The sequence below is a fragment of the Atta colombica genome, unplaced genomic scaffold (assembly GCF_001594045.1).
Source record: "Atta colombica isolate Treedump-2 unplaced genomic scaffold, Acol1.0 scaffold35, whole genome shotgun sequence".
Taxonomy (NCBI): domain Eukaryota; kingdom Metazoa; phylum Arthropoda; class Insecta; order Hymenoptera; family Formicidae; genus Atta; species Atta colombica.
In genome coordinates, this window is record NW_017259459.1 from 672,761 (window position 1) to 692,658 (window position 19,898).

Sequence of the window (19,898 nt, forward strand, 5' to 3'; positions counted from 1 at the left end):
AATATCTTGCATTCGGATTTGCTTAGGAAAAATGAGGAAGAAACAAAAAAATGCTTTTGTTTTCTTGCGTTTATGTATCTTTATTAAAATACTCACACGCTTAACTTACACGTATACTACACAAGTATGTAGTTAAATTAAATAGACTTAGCTCCCTACACATTACTCGCACAGGTCGAGCTTCCGTGCTTCGATCTCGCTGGAAGGACGCCGGCACACGCTCGACGCCCTTTTTATAAGCACGCGTCGCGACAGACGATCGATTTGCCGTCGGCGACGCAGAATTTCCCAGAAGGGGACATCTCTTTTCACTACCGATATCACGTTGGTATTTTGCTTTTAATCCTCCGACACATATAATTTGTCGCGACATCTTGAATGATAAAATATCTCCCAGCAATAAAATATCTTCTTTAAATGAAGGCCTGGAGAGGAGAATATTGATCATTCCTTATGTGTAAAACTTGGTGATCAATTCACTATTCTACTATTGCGCCATAATTTAGCTGGTCAATTAATTTATTAATTTATCTTTTATGACGTAAAATGAGATTTTTTGTTCATGATTTGTGTAATTAAAAGATTTTGTGTATTTCTATGTACGAAAAGCAATCTGAGAAAATATAAAAATACAATTGTAGTTTTGGGCATTGATGAACATGACGACTTTTGGAAATTCGATTTGTTAATACGATATATTTCTATCAATAAATAAAAGTTATGCAAAAAGTGCGAAAATTAACACTTTTCTGTCCGATAAAGTTCAATTGAATTATTCAATTTTCAGTTCTTTATTTCGTTCTTCGAAGCTTTCAGAGCTATTTAAAATCAATATATAAGAAGTAAAGATTATCATTTGCAAACATATTAATATAGAAAATGTTGCTAAATTATTCAATATCTTTTACTGTTTTTCGACAATAATAGATACTCAATAAACAATTCTCGAAATTCTCTTCTGCTTGCCATTTACATTTTTTATCTTTTAACGATCGGACAGGAAAGTGCTAAGAATAATCCCACAACCGAATTATCGAATTTTCCTCATCTCATCATAGCATCATCCATCTTGGGCCTTGTCATTACACATCGACCTCTATAACAAATCTCTGTCATGTGAGACACTTTCGTTGTGGTCGAGGTTTTTAAGACCTTGCCCAGCATCGTAGAGTTCGTCCTAAATATGTTATCCATTTGTCTACTTAATGTTTTCGTGGTCGTCATGGAAGGTTCTGTTATTAAGGTCTCTTCAGACAATATCGCCGTGTTCGTGGTCGTGTCTGGAATCAATGTGATCGTTTCGAAATTAATAGCGTTCTCCTTTGTCGTTTCTTGTATTTCTTTAGGTTTTATCTCATTCTCTTCAACCTCAACACGTTGCGTCGCATAAATATCCTGTGGAGAGTTAGTCGTGGCGGCTTTTCGATCGATCTCTTTACTTTCTTTCATACTCGCGTGGGCCAAAGCAGTACTATTTGTGTTATAATTATCTATCTCACTTTTAGCTTCGATCACTTTCGCGATCTCCTCATTCTCCTCGGCATTTTTCATGCTGTCGAAGATAGCCTTCACGTAATCGGAGAGTGTTCTCACAGTGCTCTCGCCCTCGTTTCGCGTAACGATGCCTGGGATAGGCGTCGTGGTATATGAATTCATCGTAGTTTGTGACCTATCGAAATCCACCGGGTATCTTACTTCGCTCCATTCGGTTTTATGATTCTTCGGGTGCGCCTCGTTATCTTCGTTTTCTTGTCTCTTTAATGTCATTATATGTTCCTTCTCTTTACTGATGGCACTCAATTTTTTATCTTCCTTTGGAAAGCCAGTCAATTTCGTTGTGCTATCCTCGTTTTTTTTCGAGATTCCTAATCCATCGGGATAATTTGATGGTAGGTTATATCTTTGATTAAATATTTCGACGTTTTCCAAATTATTTTCGCTTTTGTCTTCCTGAGAATTCTTGTATTTTTTTGGCTTAACTTCTTTTTGCGCTTCAGTAGTTATCGCTTCGTAGGACTCATCTTTTGATTCGTTTAAATTTTCAGTTACTGTTGTAACGCGTTCTTCATCAATATTCGCTATCAGCGTCGTATCGATCGGTGTGTAATTCTCTTTCAAGGTTGTAACTTGACCATCATCAGAAAAAACGTATGGAGTCGTCATTGGTGTTGATATCGTCCAATCAGGTATTTCGGTAGTAATCGAAGTGATACGAGTCGGAATGGAGACTTCATCATTCTTCAACATCTTTTCCAGAAAATCCTGAAGAAGCGATTTCTTGGTCGATTCTGCGGCTGTCATGCTACTTATGGTAACAGTTGTTGCAATCGGCTGAGCGGTGGTGAACCGCGAATCATGAATCGGATTGTACTTGTATTGATCTTGAACCAGACTGTTCACCGCAGAATTGTAGTGCTGAGATTCGGCGGTAACGAAATCGTCCACGAGAGGTCTTACGCGCACGCGAACTTTTCTTTTCCGAGTCTGAAAAATAAATTTTTTATTTATTCTACATTGTCTTCTGCAGAATAGAATATCACAAGAAAGGCTCTCAGTCTTCAGATAATTTAAAGAACTCCGTACTAATTATATTGGATTCTGGTGAAATGAATTAGTTTTTAAATATAATGCTTGTAATGTGGTGAAGAAGAAATGTCATAGATAAAAGACTCAATAATGTTTCGAACTATGGTATATCAAAAGTGTTCTGCGAGCACAAGTTTTACCTTGATATATCATAACTCTAAAACTATCGATTATTGAGCCTTATATTTGTAACATCTTTTGTTCACTTGTTCGCTATTATAAGCTGTGAAAATTAATTCAATTTATCGGGATTCAATTTTCCATTTAATTAGTGCGAGACTATAATTAGTTCTTTTAATGCTACATTCAAATTCAATATTGTTTACATGTTATTTGTTTGACAACGTTAATTATTTATTTTGCAAAAATATTAGATTGTTCTATACTTTTATTTTAGAATATTTTAGAACATTTTACCTTTCTACCGGGAAGAGAATCAAATTTTATCACTCTCGCATTGTCATCCGTCTGTTTCGTAAAGTTTTCATTTTGATCGCTCGAATCCTGCGTTTCTGGCAATGTTTCCTTATCGCTTTGAGGTTGATCCTGAAGTATTGTTGTCGCTAAATTCGTCACTGTCGTAACGTTCAATTTCTCCGTGTGATCCTGCGCGTTCGTTTTCCATCCGAAACCATCCATCATTGTGTCTGTATTGTCAGCATCGTTTAGATGTTTCTGATAGTCCGAGGAAACGACCATCGTTACCGATGATACCTCTGGTCCAGCCGTAATAATCTCAGGCGCGTTTTTATTCTCCTGATCATTATCGGTTTTGCTTCGGCCTCTTTTCGATTCATCAATCACGCGATTCGAGGCGAAGCTCGGCTGGAACGATGTCTTCGACAGCTTCGTGGACCACTGACTTTCGGCGCCGTAAATGTCACTGGTGGACTGCGCGTTCGCATCCGGATTTGAGTGACTATACTTCTTCGGTGAAATACTAGCCAGCTGGGTCTGATCGTATTCTTCACGTTGCGACACTTGTTCCGGCAGATTACCGAAGTTTAGAACAAATTCTTGAGGCGGATACTAGAAACATACACATTACATTTAAGCAAGCTAAAGGAGTGAGATCACTGAAAGAAATGTTAATTTTAAGATATTAAAATGTTTTATTTTTTATTCTATTTTTTAAACACTTAAAGATGTTTTAGTTTTAAATATTTCTTTTTATAGTGATATATCTCGTAGAAAAATATATGGTAATAATAATTTAGCCAAATATTTATAGCAATAGCTTAACACGCTTTCATAATTGTTCCTTTACTTTAAAAGTGATACAACTCAGAAAACGTAATTTTCGAATTATTATCATTATTAAATTAAGTAAATATTGTATCAATTATCAAAAGTAAACTATCTTAATTTCATAGAAAATTATCAAAAAGTATAATTTTTAATTGTTGCTACTAAAAAAGTATAATTTTTAAAAGAAGTCGTTCAAAATCATCATAATTTAAAAAGGGTCGTAAAACGAAAATGATATTTGATCATATTAAATATATATTCTTTTTCAATATTATTAGTTAAGAATTTTTTCAGTCAAGTTGAAAAATAATTTTTTCCCTTTTTTAGGAAACTATTTTTTTAACTGTGTCACGTTTGAAGTAAAGAAACGATATTCTAAATTACAAATGAGAAAAAAGTTTCTTCCTTCCTTTTCGTAACTTTTCTTTATTATATCTATTTATTCTAGTATTTATTCTTTCACAACGCGATCCCGAAAGAATTTACTTACGTTTTCGCTGTTTTCCTCGTAAAATTGTGTCGGTCTATTTTGATTTGGCACAAATTGCGGCGCGACGTCGAAATTGTCTTCGTAGAGAGGTTGCTGTCCGCTCGCTGTCACCGGCAGCTGTTGTGACGTTATTCGGGGGTAGTTTTCATCTAGCGGTAATTCGTTGTTTGCCTCGAGGCCGGATTCCGTGGTTGTCGTAATACGTTTCTTCCCTGGCCGGCGAATTCTTCCTCGTGATCTCGTGATCGACTTTGGCTCATCCGGTCTTGTTTTCGATTTTGTAGTATATATAACATTGTCTGGTATCGTCGTCGCAACAGGTACAGTTTCCGTCGAAGTGCTCGTTGTTGTCGTCGTGAATATTTTCGTGATTGGACGACGATTTGTGGTTTGATATTTTGGACGATTTTTTAAAATGTGTGACGGACTCGATTCCACCGCCGTCTCATCATTGGAAAGGAAATGCTGTATCTATGGCACATTTATTAGTTTTTATTTTTGTTTTTATTTTTCAAGCTTTTTAGAAAATTGATTTTAAACATTTTCTGCGTTATACAGTACATTGAAGGAATGATTGATGGAGGAGCATTACATGAAAATTTCATTTTTAGATTTCTTGTGAAAAACACTTTTTGGACAATATATTAAGAGAATTGAAAAATTTTAAATATCGAAGATTGATGGATTATATAAATAAAAATATACTTTTAAAAACTGCTAGTTGGGACAAAGGTTATATTATTACAGCAAATATTTTTTAATTACTATAATTTCTTCTTAAAATATGAAAATTTTTGGAAATAGTACAGAAAAAATTGTTGTTTAAAAATTTATTTATTTTTCTATGTAAAATTGTTTCTTTTTTCTATTATTTTGTGGAACGTACCTCGGACAAAGCGGGTCTGTATGTAATGGGTGCTTGGAATCTGGTATCCACTGGATGCACTGGATGCACTGGTTGAAAGTTCGGTGGCCTTATGAATCCGTAATCGAGATCCTCCTCTACCGTTCGAGCTGTCGTGGTTGTTGTCGTCGATGGCGGTATAGTTGTGGCGACCAGTTTTTGCTGCTGTGTCGAGTGTATCTTTATGTACTCGTTACCCTCGGTTTGTACCTGCGACCCGTGACTTTGCGGACGCACGCGTGTCCTCGTCCTCGATCCATCGCGATGCCGATGACCGGTATTACGACCGGAATCATTGTTCACAGCGCTGAAACGTACGTACTCATCTTGCGAACCGCGGGGTCGCGTTTGAATCGCGGAGTCGTGATGTGGAGTGCGACCGCCTCCTAGACGAGCTCGAACTCGTTGACGTATTATTACGGGCGCTGGAGTGGTTGTGCTAGTCGTGGTGATCTGGAACAGAAATAATTATAACGATATTTTTTAACTTTGCACGTTAAAAAATCATAAACCTTATATATAAAGAAAGTAAAGTATATAAATCTTATAGAGAGTATTTCTGAATATTTATATAAATGCATGTAGTATTTATATAAATGTTAAAAAATTTATTATAATATATCAGTTATATATTTCAGTTAATGAAGTTTAAATTGTATAGTAAAATTTTATTTTCTGCAGAACATTTCTGTTATATTTTATTATTTTTATGTATTAATAGTATAAAATCTTTAATTAGAATTATATGTAGAAATTATAATCGTATTATATTGCTGGTGAAATTTCGTTACATAAAAACTGTCTTTAAAACATATAATTAAACACTTGTATAACATTAAAATAATATTATTTTGATTATACATACTTCCATAAACGACGTCTCTGTCGAGGGAATCTGTAATTCGTAATCTTCCTGTTTGCTTTGTTGAAGTGGAACAAAAATCGGTGATGCATTTGGATCAGTTTCTATCGCTGCATTCTCGAGCTTGCCGGCATTATAATCTGGTTGAGTTTGCATCTCATAAATCGGAGAATATCGATGTTCCTCGCTAGACGTTATTTGTGGGTCTACTGTCGTGGCCAGATTATAGTTGGTCTCTTCCTGGTAATGCGGATATTCTTTGGGTCTCTGGGAAATCATTTGGTCCGAATTCTCGTTTTCGATTTGATAATTGAATCCGTTCACCGGAGTCTTTTCGAGTCCCGATGGCTGGAAGTTATCATTCTGATCGTACACTGCGTCTTGTTGCTGATAGCGCGTTTCTTGAGGGCCGTTTTGACTCCTGGAATAATCATCGGACACTAAAGGCGTGCTGTGCTGGACTTCGCGCAATGGCGGATAATTCTCGGTCTGCATGGGAGCAGTTGGATAATTCTCCGGATAATTATTCATCCCTGACAAAGGAGTTTCTTTCTGCTGAAAACCAGAAGGTCCGCTCGGCGATGAGTACGTGTCGGGAGATACATTACTCTGCGAATCTCTTTGAGAATAGTTCTCGAAGTTAGCTATTTGAATGTTGTGATTTTGAACCTGGACAAATTTAAGAAACAATATTTACATAAATAACAACCCATGTAGCAAGCTAACATCATTTGTTGTCATCTTGACGTTAAAATTACATTTTATTATAAATAATATAGGTAATAATAATTATAAAAAAATATAATTCCTTATCATAATTAATTACCATATAATGATAATCACAAATACCAAACATTTTTTCTGTGTATCTGAAAATATGGAATTTTCACGTTTTCTTTCTTTCAAAATCTTGATGACGAATAAAGAATAAATGAGATTAAAAAAGTACCGCGGACTGGGAATTCGCTCTATCTCGACTTCTGAACTTTTGCGTTCTGGATATTGGTCTTCTGTGTTCTGTGTTTGCATTATATTTCTGTGTGGTCTCCGGCGTTTTCGACTTCGTTGGTTCATAAGAGGAATCGTGGTAATCTTCCGTTGTGGTCGTAAATCTAGACTTGGATCGATTATATGTTGGTCTTCGGGTTGGTCTTTCCGTTCTATTACCAGGTGCTTGAGTCGTTCTAGCTCTTGTAGGTACAATTCTGCTTCTATCCATGATCAGATATAATTCTAATATATTAACGTCCCACTGACATTCACGATTGAAAAATTTTTACGCTCTACTTAAACTTAAACCATCAATTTCGATAAAATAGCATAAGAATTTTATGTGGAAAAATTTTATATTATTCTAACACGATATAAATTATGACACGTATGTACTTAAAAATCAATAAGAAAACTTTGAAGAACATTACAGAAACTTGAATTATTATTAAACATGAATTATATATTAAATTGTGACTAATATGAATATCTATTTCAAAACTTTAAATAAAAAGATATTTTATATAATAAAATTATATTAAAAAATTGTTACATAAATAATAAAGTATTATGAAAAAAATTACACTCACCTTCCTCGTGGCCTATAAGTTGTGGAGCTTATACGTGTAGTCGTTGTTGGCGTCGTAGTGGTGGTCGTTGTCGGTGGTGGTGTCAAAGCAATAGGAAGATTCCTCTCTTGCTTATCTAACAAAGAATTTACCAAACCAGGTAAATGCGGAGAGATTGGTGGTAATTCGGCTGGTAAATTGTATTGTGTTGGTCCTACTGGCCCTCTGACGTCATTGGCATCGTACGATTCACCTAGATTGGACTGGGAATGATATTGCTCAGCGATGTATTTCTGAGGTTCTCTTTGCTGTTGGCCCAGCTCTTGATTGATGAGCGCTAATTGGGCTGCCAGATCCTGCTCTTTTGTAGAGGGATCCTGTGAACTTACTGACCTGTCCTGGAAATTTGGTGTACTAGAATAGATTACTTCCTGTCTATAGCTAGGTGTCGTATCGACTTTCGGAGGCTGAGTAGTAAGTTTGGTAGATTCTTGTTCATAATAATGCTTCGGCTTTGTTTTCGTGGTTGATTGTTCGTCATAGTATGCTGTGCTGACAGGAGACGGCTTATTGTCGTAATATTGTCTGAATCGAAACTTTGAACTTGAAGACGGTGTTGAATAAGCGGACTCGTATTTAGGACTGTTAGATTCCGGGGAAAAATTTTGAGTGATCGAGGAATCGTAGGATGCGGTGGTAGCGATGGTTCCGCTTTGATCAACGTCACTGTAAGAGTTCGGCTGGATTAACGGCGTCGGATTGAAATTCTGTTCCTCCTGAGTATTCGATTCCGAGGATGTTTCCGATAAGTTGTTGATAACGACAGAACCAATGTGCGGCGCTGGGAAAGGTATTTTAGAATAACCTGGAGGCGGTTCGAAGCTTAACGGAGCGACGAAGAAAGGCAGTTTGTCGACTTTGCGTTCTACCCTGTTATGATCGATCGATGACAAGTAGGGAAGATCGAACTTTGCATAACCATAAGGAGGATCCAGGTTTGATGGACCCACGAATACCTGCGGGCTATTGGAATTGATGTTTTCCAAAACGGCAATGGTTTTTGCATCTTTTAAAATCTTTAAGACATCAGTAACCTTGACGGTATCTAATCTGGATGTGGAACTACCCATGTAAACAGAGAGGGGTGGCTGATTAGGCGATGGTGTAGTAGTAACTTCATGATGATTTGACTGTTCCTGATATTGATTGATTCGTGGACGTTGCCTGCCGCGAATCTTTTTGATCCTGGTGCCATCCGTAAGATGCTGGCGACGTGGCTGCTCACGGATTAAGGCTTGGGATTGGGTGTTTTGGAAACTTGGACTGTTGGCCCGTAATTGCTCCTCCTGTTGACTTTCCAGAATTCTCTGCTGCTCCAACTCTAACTTCTGTTTCTCTTCGCGTTGTCTGGCTTCCTCTTCGCGGCGTTTCTCCTCCTTGATGCGAAGTTCAGAAAGTCGTCGTCGTTCGAGCTCTTCCTGCCTCTGTTTTTCTCTAGCATCACGAATTCGATCCAATTCTCGTTGCCTCGCCATTTCCTCCAGCCTTTCCAATTCTTTTCGTTTCTTGTCGGCCTCTTTTTGTCGCAACAGTTCTTGCTCTCTTTGAAGAGCCTCTTGTTGCAATCGTGTTTTCCGTTCGAGCGCTTTCTGCTCCTCGTTCAATCTAGTGAACTCTTTTGCGCGTTCCTCCTTTAGGAACTGCGCTGTCTCTTGGTGTTCCTTCTGAATTTGCTGCAATACTTGCCGCGCGAAGGCTTCTTGATCGGGCGAAAGAGAAGTTTGATCGATACTTGCTTGGTTCTCTCGTTGAGAATGCTGTTGACGAACAGGATATTGTTTCCTTCCGCGACCCTTTTTCGATTGACCTCTTTGCGCTAATGTTTCCGCCGGGACATATACTAGTTGAATCTACAAGATATTACATTTACTGCTATGAAAATGTACGTATCTTCAACTCTGATTTATCGATCTTTTATTTTTTATAAAAATGTTATTTCTAATATAAGACTATTGAATATTTTAATAAAAATCAAAGATCTAATGATATCTTTTTCTTGGTATACTTATAAAATATTCATTTAACATATATTTTACAGTATGGTTGGTAAAAATATTGACACAATTAAATTTTGTTTTTGTTGCATTATCAAATATTAATTGTATATTGAATTATTGTTATTGTTATATATATGTATTATTGTTACAGATAATAACTATTAAAATTATGTATAATAAGGATTATAAGTGATAAAATTTAAGATAAAAATCAAACTTTGTTACTTATTTCTTTATAAAATCTAATATTTGCTTACATCAGTCATTATCGTAAGTTCCGCTTTTGTGTTTAAGAAATCAGATCAAATTCATGATTTTATTTGTGTGTTAGTTCCGGTTTCGCTTGGTTGATACATGAATCTTGAATATTCTTTACATGCTCTGATTCTGTTTCTCTGATTTAATCTAACATCGTAGAGATAAGAATTGCTCAATGTTTGTTAATTTGTCGGAAAGAAAGTTACGTGAGAATTTTATTGTACGAACCTCTTCCTCCTCATCGCCCATGCTTCCAATCAGAGAAGGTTGCGGTAATCCTTGCCCTTTTAAACGTTTTCCATCTGATCTGTGACTTCCCGATTTCGTTACATAAGTTTGCGGTCCTATTTGCGCGTTCTCTACATTTTCGTAATTTTGATTGTGTTGCAGTGTAACTTGACTCTGAACGGGCAAGTTTGATAGTTCTTGATTCTGATAGGCTTGTCCCGGTCTTTGAAAGTTCTGGGGAGGATGTACTGGCGGAAGTGCCTCCGAAGCTGGTTGCGGGGGTATCAGAGCTTCAGACTCTAATTCAGGTGCCGATGGCAAATTACCTAAGGAACTCGGTAGTTTCTCATCTTCGGTGTTACTATAATCGCCGGGCGGAAACGGTTGAGTCTGTAAATAAATGTAAAATTAGTTGAGGGAAATAAAGGAAACCAGTTTAATTACATACAATTTTTAAACCTTGCTATATATAAACTTAATGTCTTGTCTAAATTATAATATCTGTATCATATATATTTAAACAATACATTTAAATATGTGTTTTTTTATATAAAAATTTTTTGCTAAAATATTTATTTTTTTCCATATAAATATGGCTTCAATTTTAATCTTAAAAAAATATATTAATATTTATAAAGGAAGCTGTATAAAAAAACAAATTCTTCAATGTTTATGTAATGAAATTTTTTATAAAAAAATAAATTTAAAAGTATCTTGCATTCTCTCTACATTAAAACTAATCTTACTTGAAGAAGTTGTTGCTGAGCTTTGAGTTGTTGTTGCAACAAAAGGAGCTTTTGAATACTCTCTTGCGTTTTTTGCAGCTGAATCAGCTGTTCCTGGTATTGCTGTTGCAAGGCGGGCGGTAACGAGATCGTTTGAATTGGATTCGGTAAATGCGTGCTACTAGAAAAAAGTCCGCTTTCCGCATTGTTTCGCTGCAATTGAGCGGATGCAGTCCCTGGATTAGCCAGCGGAATCCATTCGCTGTTAGATATTTGTCGTGACCATCGTTCAGCCGCGCATTCATCGAATCCGCCTAACAACGTTAGGACGATGAATACCGCGGTCGATGTGAAGCACCTTCGAACAATCTAAAACCAACGATTAATTGATCACGGAGTAATTAACTTTGGCGACGATACGTATACACACGTACGCACGTACGCACGCACACACACACGCACACACACACACACACACGCACACGCACGCACGCGCGCGCGTTACATTGCAGCGTAAAATTGCTTCGATTGATTTTCGATTGATAATGAATGTGAGTCAACATCGACGTTGATTCGTTTTGATATAATTTTTAAAATATAGCATATCCGTGTGCGCGGATTGTAAGTGATATAAATTTCAGTTTCGTATTACAGAATAAATTGCGTACTGCACACGATGTATATGTATATAAAGTTATAAATAGAAATTTATTTGAAATTCAGTAAAAAGTCAATTTAAATCAAATTTAACAGTCAAAAGTGTGAAAGTTAATTAAATAATTAAAATACAAAATGACTCCTCTCTCTCTCTCTCTCTATTGAATGATAAATAAATATATTAATAAAAGACATATTTTATTATATAATAGAATCGAGAAATAGAATCGAGTTATTTCATGTATTAAGAAACAGGATGTAAAGTACATTAGAGGGTAAAAAACATCGTAACGCTTCGTGCAAAAGGTAACAAGAAATCAACCACCGCAATTTCACTGCTATCATATTGAGAATAAGTAATCGAGATCATAGACCGATGAATTGGCCACGACTTGATAATTTTAATGGAACCTGCGGTTTCATAATACATCAAAGTTGCAACAAAGCTGCGACAAACAAGCGTACGCACGTACACAATACTATTAATTACTTCCGATATGAATCCCGATATTATTTCTTGTCAAACGTTTCATAAATAACTTTCTATATTATAAAATCTTTAAATGAATTATTTCCTCATTGAGGGAAAGTTATATTGCTCTACGAGTAGAGAAGAGATATCTGATAGAAAAATAAAATTATCGAAATATATTGCAATACATTTAGTAGATTAGTATTATAATTGTGTCATCATTCATTATTGAACGATTTTTATTTTAATATGAATACAGAGAGAATTCCTATTATTATTCGTAATTTCTTATTTAATTAAATAATATTTAATGAAAAAGAGCTTTTCCTTTAATTATTAGATAATTAGATAAATTTTAATTGATAATAATAGAAAAGAATAGATAGTTATTAGAATTCCATTTATTTCCTTTGTTTAATTAATTATATAAATTGAACTAAAATGTTGTATATATGTTTTCTGCATTGTACAATACATAGTCGATATTTAAATGTAATTAGGCGATAAAAATGTATTTCCTTATATATATATATTTTTTTTTAATTATATTAGCTAAATGAAAATATTAAATTTTATATCTATATATTTACAAGTAATTAAATTGAATTTTTATTCTTTTATAAAATGGGAAAGTTTTATATTGTATTTCTACTTCTGATGTTTGTGATTTGCTCGTTTCGAGCACATTGCGAGTGTCATCAATCGATCGTTCATTACGACCAGAGATGCGCATGACACGTATTATTGCATCGGAATAATACATTGGTTGTTGTTCCGATATCTACTTTCATACAGTTTTCCGTTTCATTTCCACTTCATTTATCGTGAAATTGCGTTAATACTCTTCTATTTTGTGATATTTCTATCACATGAATGGTTAAACGAAGAAATAAAATGTCAGTAATCACGTAATATCCGATTGTAATTTTTACATGATATTTTACATTGATATTTAATTTTTACTTGATTTTTATTTAAATAAATATGTAACATTTAGATTTTAAAGTTAAATCATAGCTCCAGTAATAATTCGCTGAACGTGAATCATTTTACACGTAAAGACAACTTTCACTAAAACTAACTATCGTTTTTATCTATTTATATATTCGTACAATATATATCTGTTTATTCTGATATATCGAAAAAAGTTGCTAATTATTTTAAAAAAGTTAGATAATAATAATTTAAATCTTAATAATTATTATAAGCCTATTAAGATAAAAGAGTTTAATTTGTTTTAGCCGAGTATATACGATGTTAATTTAGATCTTAGGAATATTATAATTGTAAATAGTTTTAAATAGATTGGTTTAATAACGCGATTAATTCGCAAGAAACATTTGAAGTGTAGAGTGACATGGTACTCCAAGTGAATGTAGTCGACCTTCTAATTGTGGACACGGAAAGTGTAGGCATACATACTGTCTTAATCTATTTTATATCCGCAAGCAAATTGACGGGAGCGTAACCATTCACACACATATAAACAAACAAATTAAACAAAAAGGATAATTCTTTTTTTATTAATTGATTTTTTGCGATTTCAGTATTTGGTTCTAATAAAATAATAAATTACTTTAAAGATATTAATAAATGATAATTAATTTTTAATAAATTATTTTAATAAACTATAAAGTAAATAATAAATATAATTAAGAAACATTTAAAAGAAAACAAATTTTATTAGTTACTTGTGTAAAATTGAATTTATTATATTTTCACGGTTATAGTTTACAGTTATAATTTAGATCTGACATATAGAAAGCGATTATTAATGTTAAATTAATAATTGTTTGCCATTAATAATTTTAGGTAATTACTGCAAACAAAAATGCCATTAAAATTATTATATTGTTCTATTAATCTCATCATGATTAATTATATATCATTATTACCGACGATTACCATCGTTAAAATCTGTAATAGATGTTATCATCGCATGTCGTCTGCTAATCGAGGAAACTTTTGGAGTGCGACCAGAGCTAACGAACTGTGAATCGCATCAAGTAGCATACAGCAATTTCTAACAAATGACTCGGTTGTGATTATCTAGTCTTACGAGATCGCAAGTTGCCAGACGAAAATGATGATTGATGGATTACACAAGTAACTATGCGAGAAATAAGGGTATGTGGTAATAAAAATTGAGTAAAATCTGTAGTGATGACTATATGAATTGTAATTTAACGCATTGAATTTTAACCATAATATATGCCGTCATCGATAATCCCGGAAAAATATTTCGAGTGGTTGGAACGTACTGAAGATTGCTATCGTACGTCTCGATATTATCGCTAACATGCTTCTCAATATAATCGATGCAATTAAAGTTTGCACAATGATATCATCAGTATGATGATGATGATGATATCATCATCGAAGTGAATGCTAATATAAGGAATGCTAAGAATTCGTTAATTCCTGAACTGCATAATGATTTTTGAATGCGAATTGATCAGGTCTTCGTGCTACTGACATGATTTTGATTACGCGTCGCGAGCGTATCTATGTAATTTACATTACGGAATATCGCGTGTCGGACACGCCGCGCGATTTTTCTGCTTTCTTCGTGATTTTTTCCGAGCGCATTCCGACCGATCGTTTTAGAAACGAATTCATCGAGTGTAAAATAACGGCACGATTTACCGGAAGGGCCTCTTGAAAAAAAAGAAATCGATCTCAAACATATGAGACGTTTGCTTTGCATATACTTACGTACGGCGTCATAAATGCCTAGCCATCAGAATAGGAGTATCGAGGCACGCGTTTTCTTTCTAAATATTCGTGCATTATGACTAATGATTATTCGAAAAATGGTAATGTAAATTTAAAATTGAATTTTTAAACTAATCTTAAACTAAACATATAATTTATAAGTAAAACTTAATAATATATAAATATTTTATAAATAATGTAATTATTTTGCATGGGGAAAAAATATATAAGGATATATATTCTTGGAAACTACTGACAAAATTAAATTGATCAATAATTAATTATTTATTGATAAATATATTGTTTAATTAATTTGAGAAAATAAGAAAAATTGCAAAAATGTCTAATCGCATTTATTTTTGTAAGAAAAATAATATTACGTTATTTATTAAATTGCTTATAAATTATTAAGTTATTTATAAATTATATATTTAATTTAAGTTACTTGAAATGATTAAATTTAGATTAAATTTAGATAAATGATTAAAATTAGATAAGCCTAGTTTAAATTTTTTCAATTCAAATTAATTCAATTTTAAATGTTTTATTTAATTAAATTTAATTTAAATTGAAATTTATCTTACCATTTTTCAAATAACTATTAGTCACAATGCACGAATACTTAGAAAGGAACGTGCGTTTTGAATTTCATGCCTCGATACTCCTGTAAATTCAGATTTCTATTTATGAGGTCGTATGTATATAACAATAGAATTCCGAAGAATTCGTTCGTCGTTTTGGCAAAGCAATTTTCGGCAATGAAAAATTCATTTTCAAGAAAAACTGAGAGTAATATAAAAACACTTTTTAAATATAATATATCGAAAAAGGTCATGTTGAAGTCAATCGACTAACTGTAAAATAAACACAATATCGCATTAACATTATAAATTTTTGAAGTTTTATTTCAATATTTATTCTTCATTTTATTTCTTTTTATTCGGAAAGAAGAGTTTTATTAAAGTATCTAAAAATTTTTCAGATTTGTGTGTACCTAGCTAAATTTTTTTATATTGAAAAGTAATCGTGTGAATATCTATGAGTAATTTAATATTTTCTTTTCCTTCTCTAACATCATACTTTATCTTAGGGATGTCTTCAGAACAATCAAAGCGTTTACGGACATCTTAAGAACGTCCCCTGGAAGTCTATACTATTAGGAATAGTTTTAATTCCCGAAGCGAACGTGATGATTACATTTTTTAGTCAACTATGTAAATTAAGCAATCATCGGAAAAAGTGCTAGTTCAAGAATTTTCCATACTTTCAATTACATTTTGGAAGTATGTTATCCTATGATAGCGGTATCGTTGCAATTCCGTTTTCAATCCTAGTCGATAGGTTCCCACGCGTACCTAGCTGTGGGTGTGACTGAAGCTATCCATGGCCGTCAAAAGAAATGACTTTCTCTTGGTTAATGGGTGCACGTAAAGCATGATGCGATATTCCTCGTTCTTGCTGAGCTTCGCTTGTAAGATCGAGTAGCCAATGCCGTCGGTAATGTGTGCAATTATCAGTTCATGTTCGCTACATGTCGGAGCAGGACGGCGTTAAAAAGGAGGTCGAGCACCTTTCTCTTAACACGCGAGGAAGCTAGTCCTGGTCCTCAGATAAAGGCGTGATCTTGGTTCAACATGGTCACACTTTTAATAGTTTGAATGGCGCCGTAAGATAAAAAGACATAATGAGACAATTACATTAACTTTTCAACTCTTTAAATTTTTTAATGTTCAATAAAAGATATTCTTAGAAATACATAATACAAAATGATTGTTTGATGTAAAATTGCTAATATTGTATCTTCTAAACATTCGATTGATATCGGGATTCAAGATGTCAACACTTGTCAGTAATGTTAACACTTAGGAGATATATAGGTACATATACTTATGAACGTATAAAGATACATATAAATATCTTATTGAAAGATAATATCATGTTTTTTTTTATTTCTTTGCTGAATTTTAGCCCTGTATATTAAAATATTAAATCAAAAATAAATCAATAGCAATCAACGATGTCTAAGAGAGAAAAAAAATCTAGAAACACTAATGGTCTCTTTATTTATACAAATGTTTTTCGATGTATTATTTCACCTAAAATTCCTTAGTCTTAGGAAAGATAGGTGACACGGTGCGCGAATGTAATTCTGTCGAATGTGTCGTCTGAAAAAATGGCATATTCGCAGTCTTCGGAATTTCACGCTCTACTTGTACGTTTATACTATTCTATTTACAGTTGCTTGCGAACTTTCGTTTCTCAGATTTTTCGAGAGGGTGTCCGTTACATCTAAGAGGAAAGTACTAGCGAACAATATAAGTTTCGATCGAGTTTCTTGTAAATAGACTTTACGCGAGTACAGAAGAAAGTAACAGAAGTATCGCGGTATGCTGCAGTGATGTCTTGCAGCTATGACTTATTGGAAAACATATTTTGTTATTATGGATTGTACATAAGTATGTTACATCTCTGTACTTAATTGCTATGTAAAAAAAAATTGAACTAATAAATTAATTGCGAGCGCATAATTTATAATAAAATATAGCTTAATTTGATAAATACATTTTTTGTCATAAATTAATTTTTATATGAAAAAATCTTATAATTAAAATTTCATTTGCATTATTTATTTGCCGAATGAATTTATCGCGATTGAAAGATTGTAGATCTTAGATACTTATTGTAGATCAAATTAAATTCTTATAGAAAAAGTTTATTATAGACTTACTGATCGATATTTTTATTTTCGGTTTCCATTTTTTAAAGTTTTATCCAAGTGCTTCTTTCAAATAAATCGATGCTTGTGTCTCAAGTAAATTAGTCTTGTAAAAAGATTATATATAAATCATTTAAAAAGATAATGTTTATTACAAATATACCTTTCTCTAGAAATTTGTCGTATATCTTGGGTATCGTTCAATCTCATTATAATTTCCACGAGCTATTGTTCTTTCTCCATATAACAACTGCAGCGAATTTATCTGATGAATATCCACATGCAACAAGCAGGGCAACAATAAGCAAACGAGCGATTGTTTTCACTAGGAAAAATGATACGGTAGATATCTGTATATTTGCAGATTCGTTTTCTATGGTTGAACAACAATCGCACATTTCTGCAGTTTCAGAGATTTGTTGCTCATAGTAACAGATACAACTTTATCGTCTGAATGGCTTGTTTGACGTGAACGCAAACTAGTAATATATCTCCCAGTGGGATTCTCTCGATCTCTACTTGATCAGCTCCTGTCACCGACACATCATCGCAGGTTTCACATCCCGGTCGAATGGCTGACGCCTTATCGGCGTGCCACTTATTGTCGCTGACTTTCTTCACCGGTGTTCCACCTTTACTTTCGCCTTCGAACTTTTGGCTTCCACTCGAATGTGCTCCACCGAGACCGATTCGGACGGCGGTTCTCCGGCTATCGCGATAGATCGCGATACTCGTGCGACTTCCGACCATAAAAAGTAGCAAATAACACCCAGCCGGAAATGAGGGAAACTTACGCGCGTGTAACGCTCGGTAGGAAAACAACGTTGTGCGATGTGAAATCTGTTTAGCTTTTCTCTAGAAGACAAGAGTAATCCATTTAATTACACATTAATATTATTCTGTATTTTTCTTCTATTCGAAAATCGTTCCGTTTCGTTCAAACAAGATTTAAAATTTTGATTTGATTAATCTGAATGTCAATTAGTAATATTAGTACTTGTCGCCAGTTCTTGAGAGACATCATGCGACAGCTGGGACAATGACATCGCATCGTCGTGAGGTCATTATCCTTGAATAGGATACACCTGAACGACAATGCGATTAGCATGGAGGACGATTACGGAATTAGTTGCACATGAGGCGCGATTGTATGCATTGTTCACACGACGTATGCAAGCTTTGTGATCTATAATTGTGGCATAAGGAAGTGTCGTAACATAACTAATTCTAACTTTCTCAAATGAGCTTTCCTGCAGCATCTTATTTACTGCTTATTTATATTAAAAGAAGGCAAAATTATAATTATTTAAAGGATATATGTTTTTTAAAAATTCTACTCTAAGATAATTAGTTTAATTTAGATAAATCGACAGCATTCTTTTTATTCCGGAAATCTAAATAATAATCTTTTGCACTTGCTAAAACTTTTATTACATAAGAATCGGGCTTTTGCATATTTTTCTCAAAAGAAATTCTTTCGAAATTCTTTGTGACAACATGAAACTTGCTAGATCAACAGCATGACGCGTTGTAGTTCGTCGCGTCAAAATGTAATTAAGAAGAGCAGTGAAAATAGCAAATTTTTTTCTAGTTTTATTTCGTTCGCGAGAGCGGCACGCGATAGAAGTATTAAAAAGCCGGAGGCGCGGGAATTTCTTTTCTTTACTCGGTTATGTGCCACTTAGTTCGGACTTTTGCAAGGATTTCCGCCTACACTGACCTTTCAGAAGAACTATTTTGACGTCATACCTCATCGTGAAACTTCGAAAATACTTCCGTAGCTTTGCAAGATTTATAACTTATATTTGGACACTATAGTAATACGAATCACATTAGAGCATTTTTCTTTCTTTTATATGCCATTAAATGTTTAGAAAAACTTAATATTGTCAACCTTAATATTTCTCAGAGAATCATAATCCATTTTTATCACTATAAATTAACTTTAATCTCAATTCAACTTACTCTTCATTTTTTATAATTTTTAGAAAAAGATAAAGAACTTTGTTGAATCAAGATTAAAATTAAACTTGCATTACAGTAAAAATTGGCAACATTGCGCTAAAGACTTAATCTAAAATTAAATTTTTTTAAATGTTTTTTTTGCGAAGCACGTTAAGAATATCATAATGAGATAATATGTAATAGCATTTTACATATATTTTAATAAAAAATTTTAATTAAAAATTGTTTTGCATGGTTCACTTATTTTAACACTCGATCCGAAAATGAATTAGGACCTTTTCTCTCTTAATCTTCTCTCTCAGAATTGCATGTAAATATTTAATTAATTAATGAGCGCATGTATGCATCCGTGTTATCATCAATTATAAGGATTAAACATACGAACGTACTTGGTACGTTGAATAACGTCATGCACAATGAATCAAAGGCAAAACATGAAATTTCCTAATTTAGGAA

General features: G+C 33.7%; 1 protein-coding gene across 1 annotated transcript; it reads right to left on the reverse strand.

The window, feature by feature from the left end:
* Positions 1–967: 967 nt before the first annotated feature.
* Positions 968–18,227, reverse strand: LOC108690673. The gene is made up of 10 exons (XM_018198078.1): positions 17,997–18,227; positions 10,939–11,286; positions 10,193–10,582; positions 7,671–9,559; positions 7,040–7,301; positions 6,094–6,759; positions 5,211–5,681; positions 4,325–4,795; positions 3,004–3,615; positions 968–2,484 (listed from the first exon to the last, which is right to left on the reverse strand). The coding sequence occupies exons 1-10, from the start codon at positions 18,225–18,227 to the stop codon at positions 1,045–1,047; spliced, it is 6,780 nt and encodes a 2,259-aa protein (XP_018053567.1). The 3' UTR covers positions 968–1,044.
* Positions 18,228–19,898: the final 1,671 nt, after the last annotated feature.

What these genes read in the sequence shown, in the direction of transcription:
- LOC108690673 (XM_018198078.1), bottom strand. Translation starts at nt 18,227, where the DNA reads ATGGTCGGAAGTCGCACGAGTATCGCGATCTATCGCGATAGCCGGAGA. An exon ending in CTCAGCAACAACTTCTTCAA is followed by an intron (nt 10,583 to 10,938) that starts GTAAGATTAGTT and finishes ATTTATTTACAG; the next exon opens with ACTCAACCGTTTCCGCCCGG. An exon ending in GAGCGAATTCCCAGTCCGCG is followed by an intron (nt 6,760 to 7,039) that starts GTACTTTTTTAA and finishes AAATTTGTCCAG; the next exon opens with GTTCAAAATCACAACATTCA.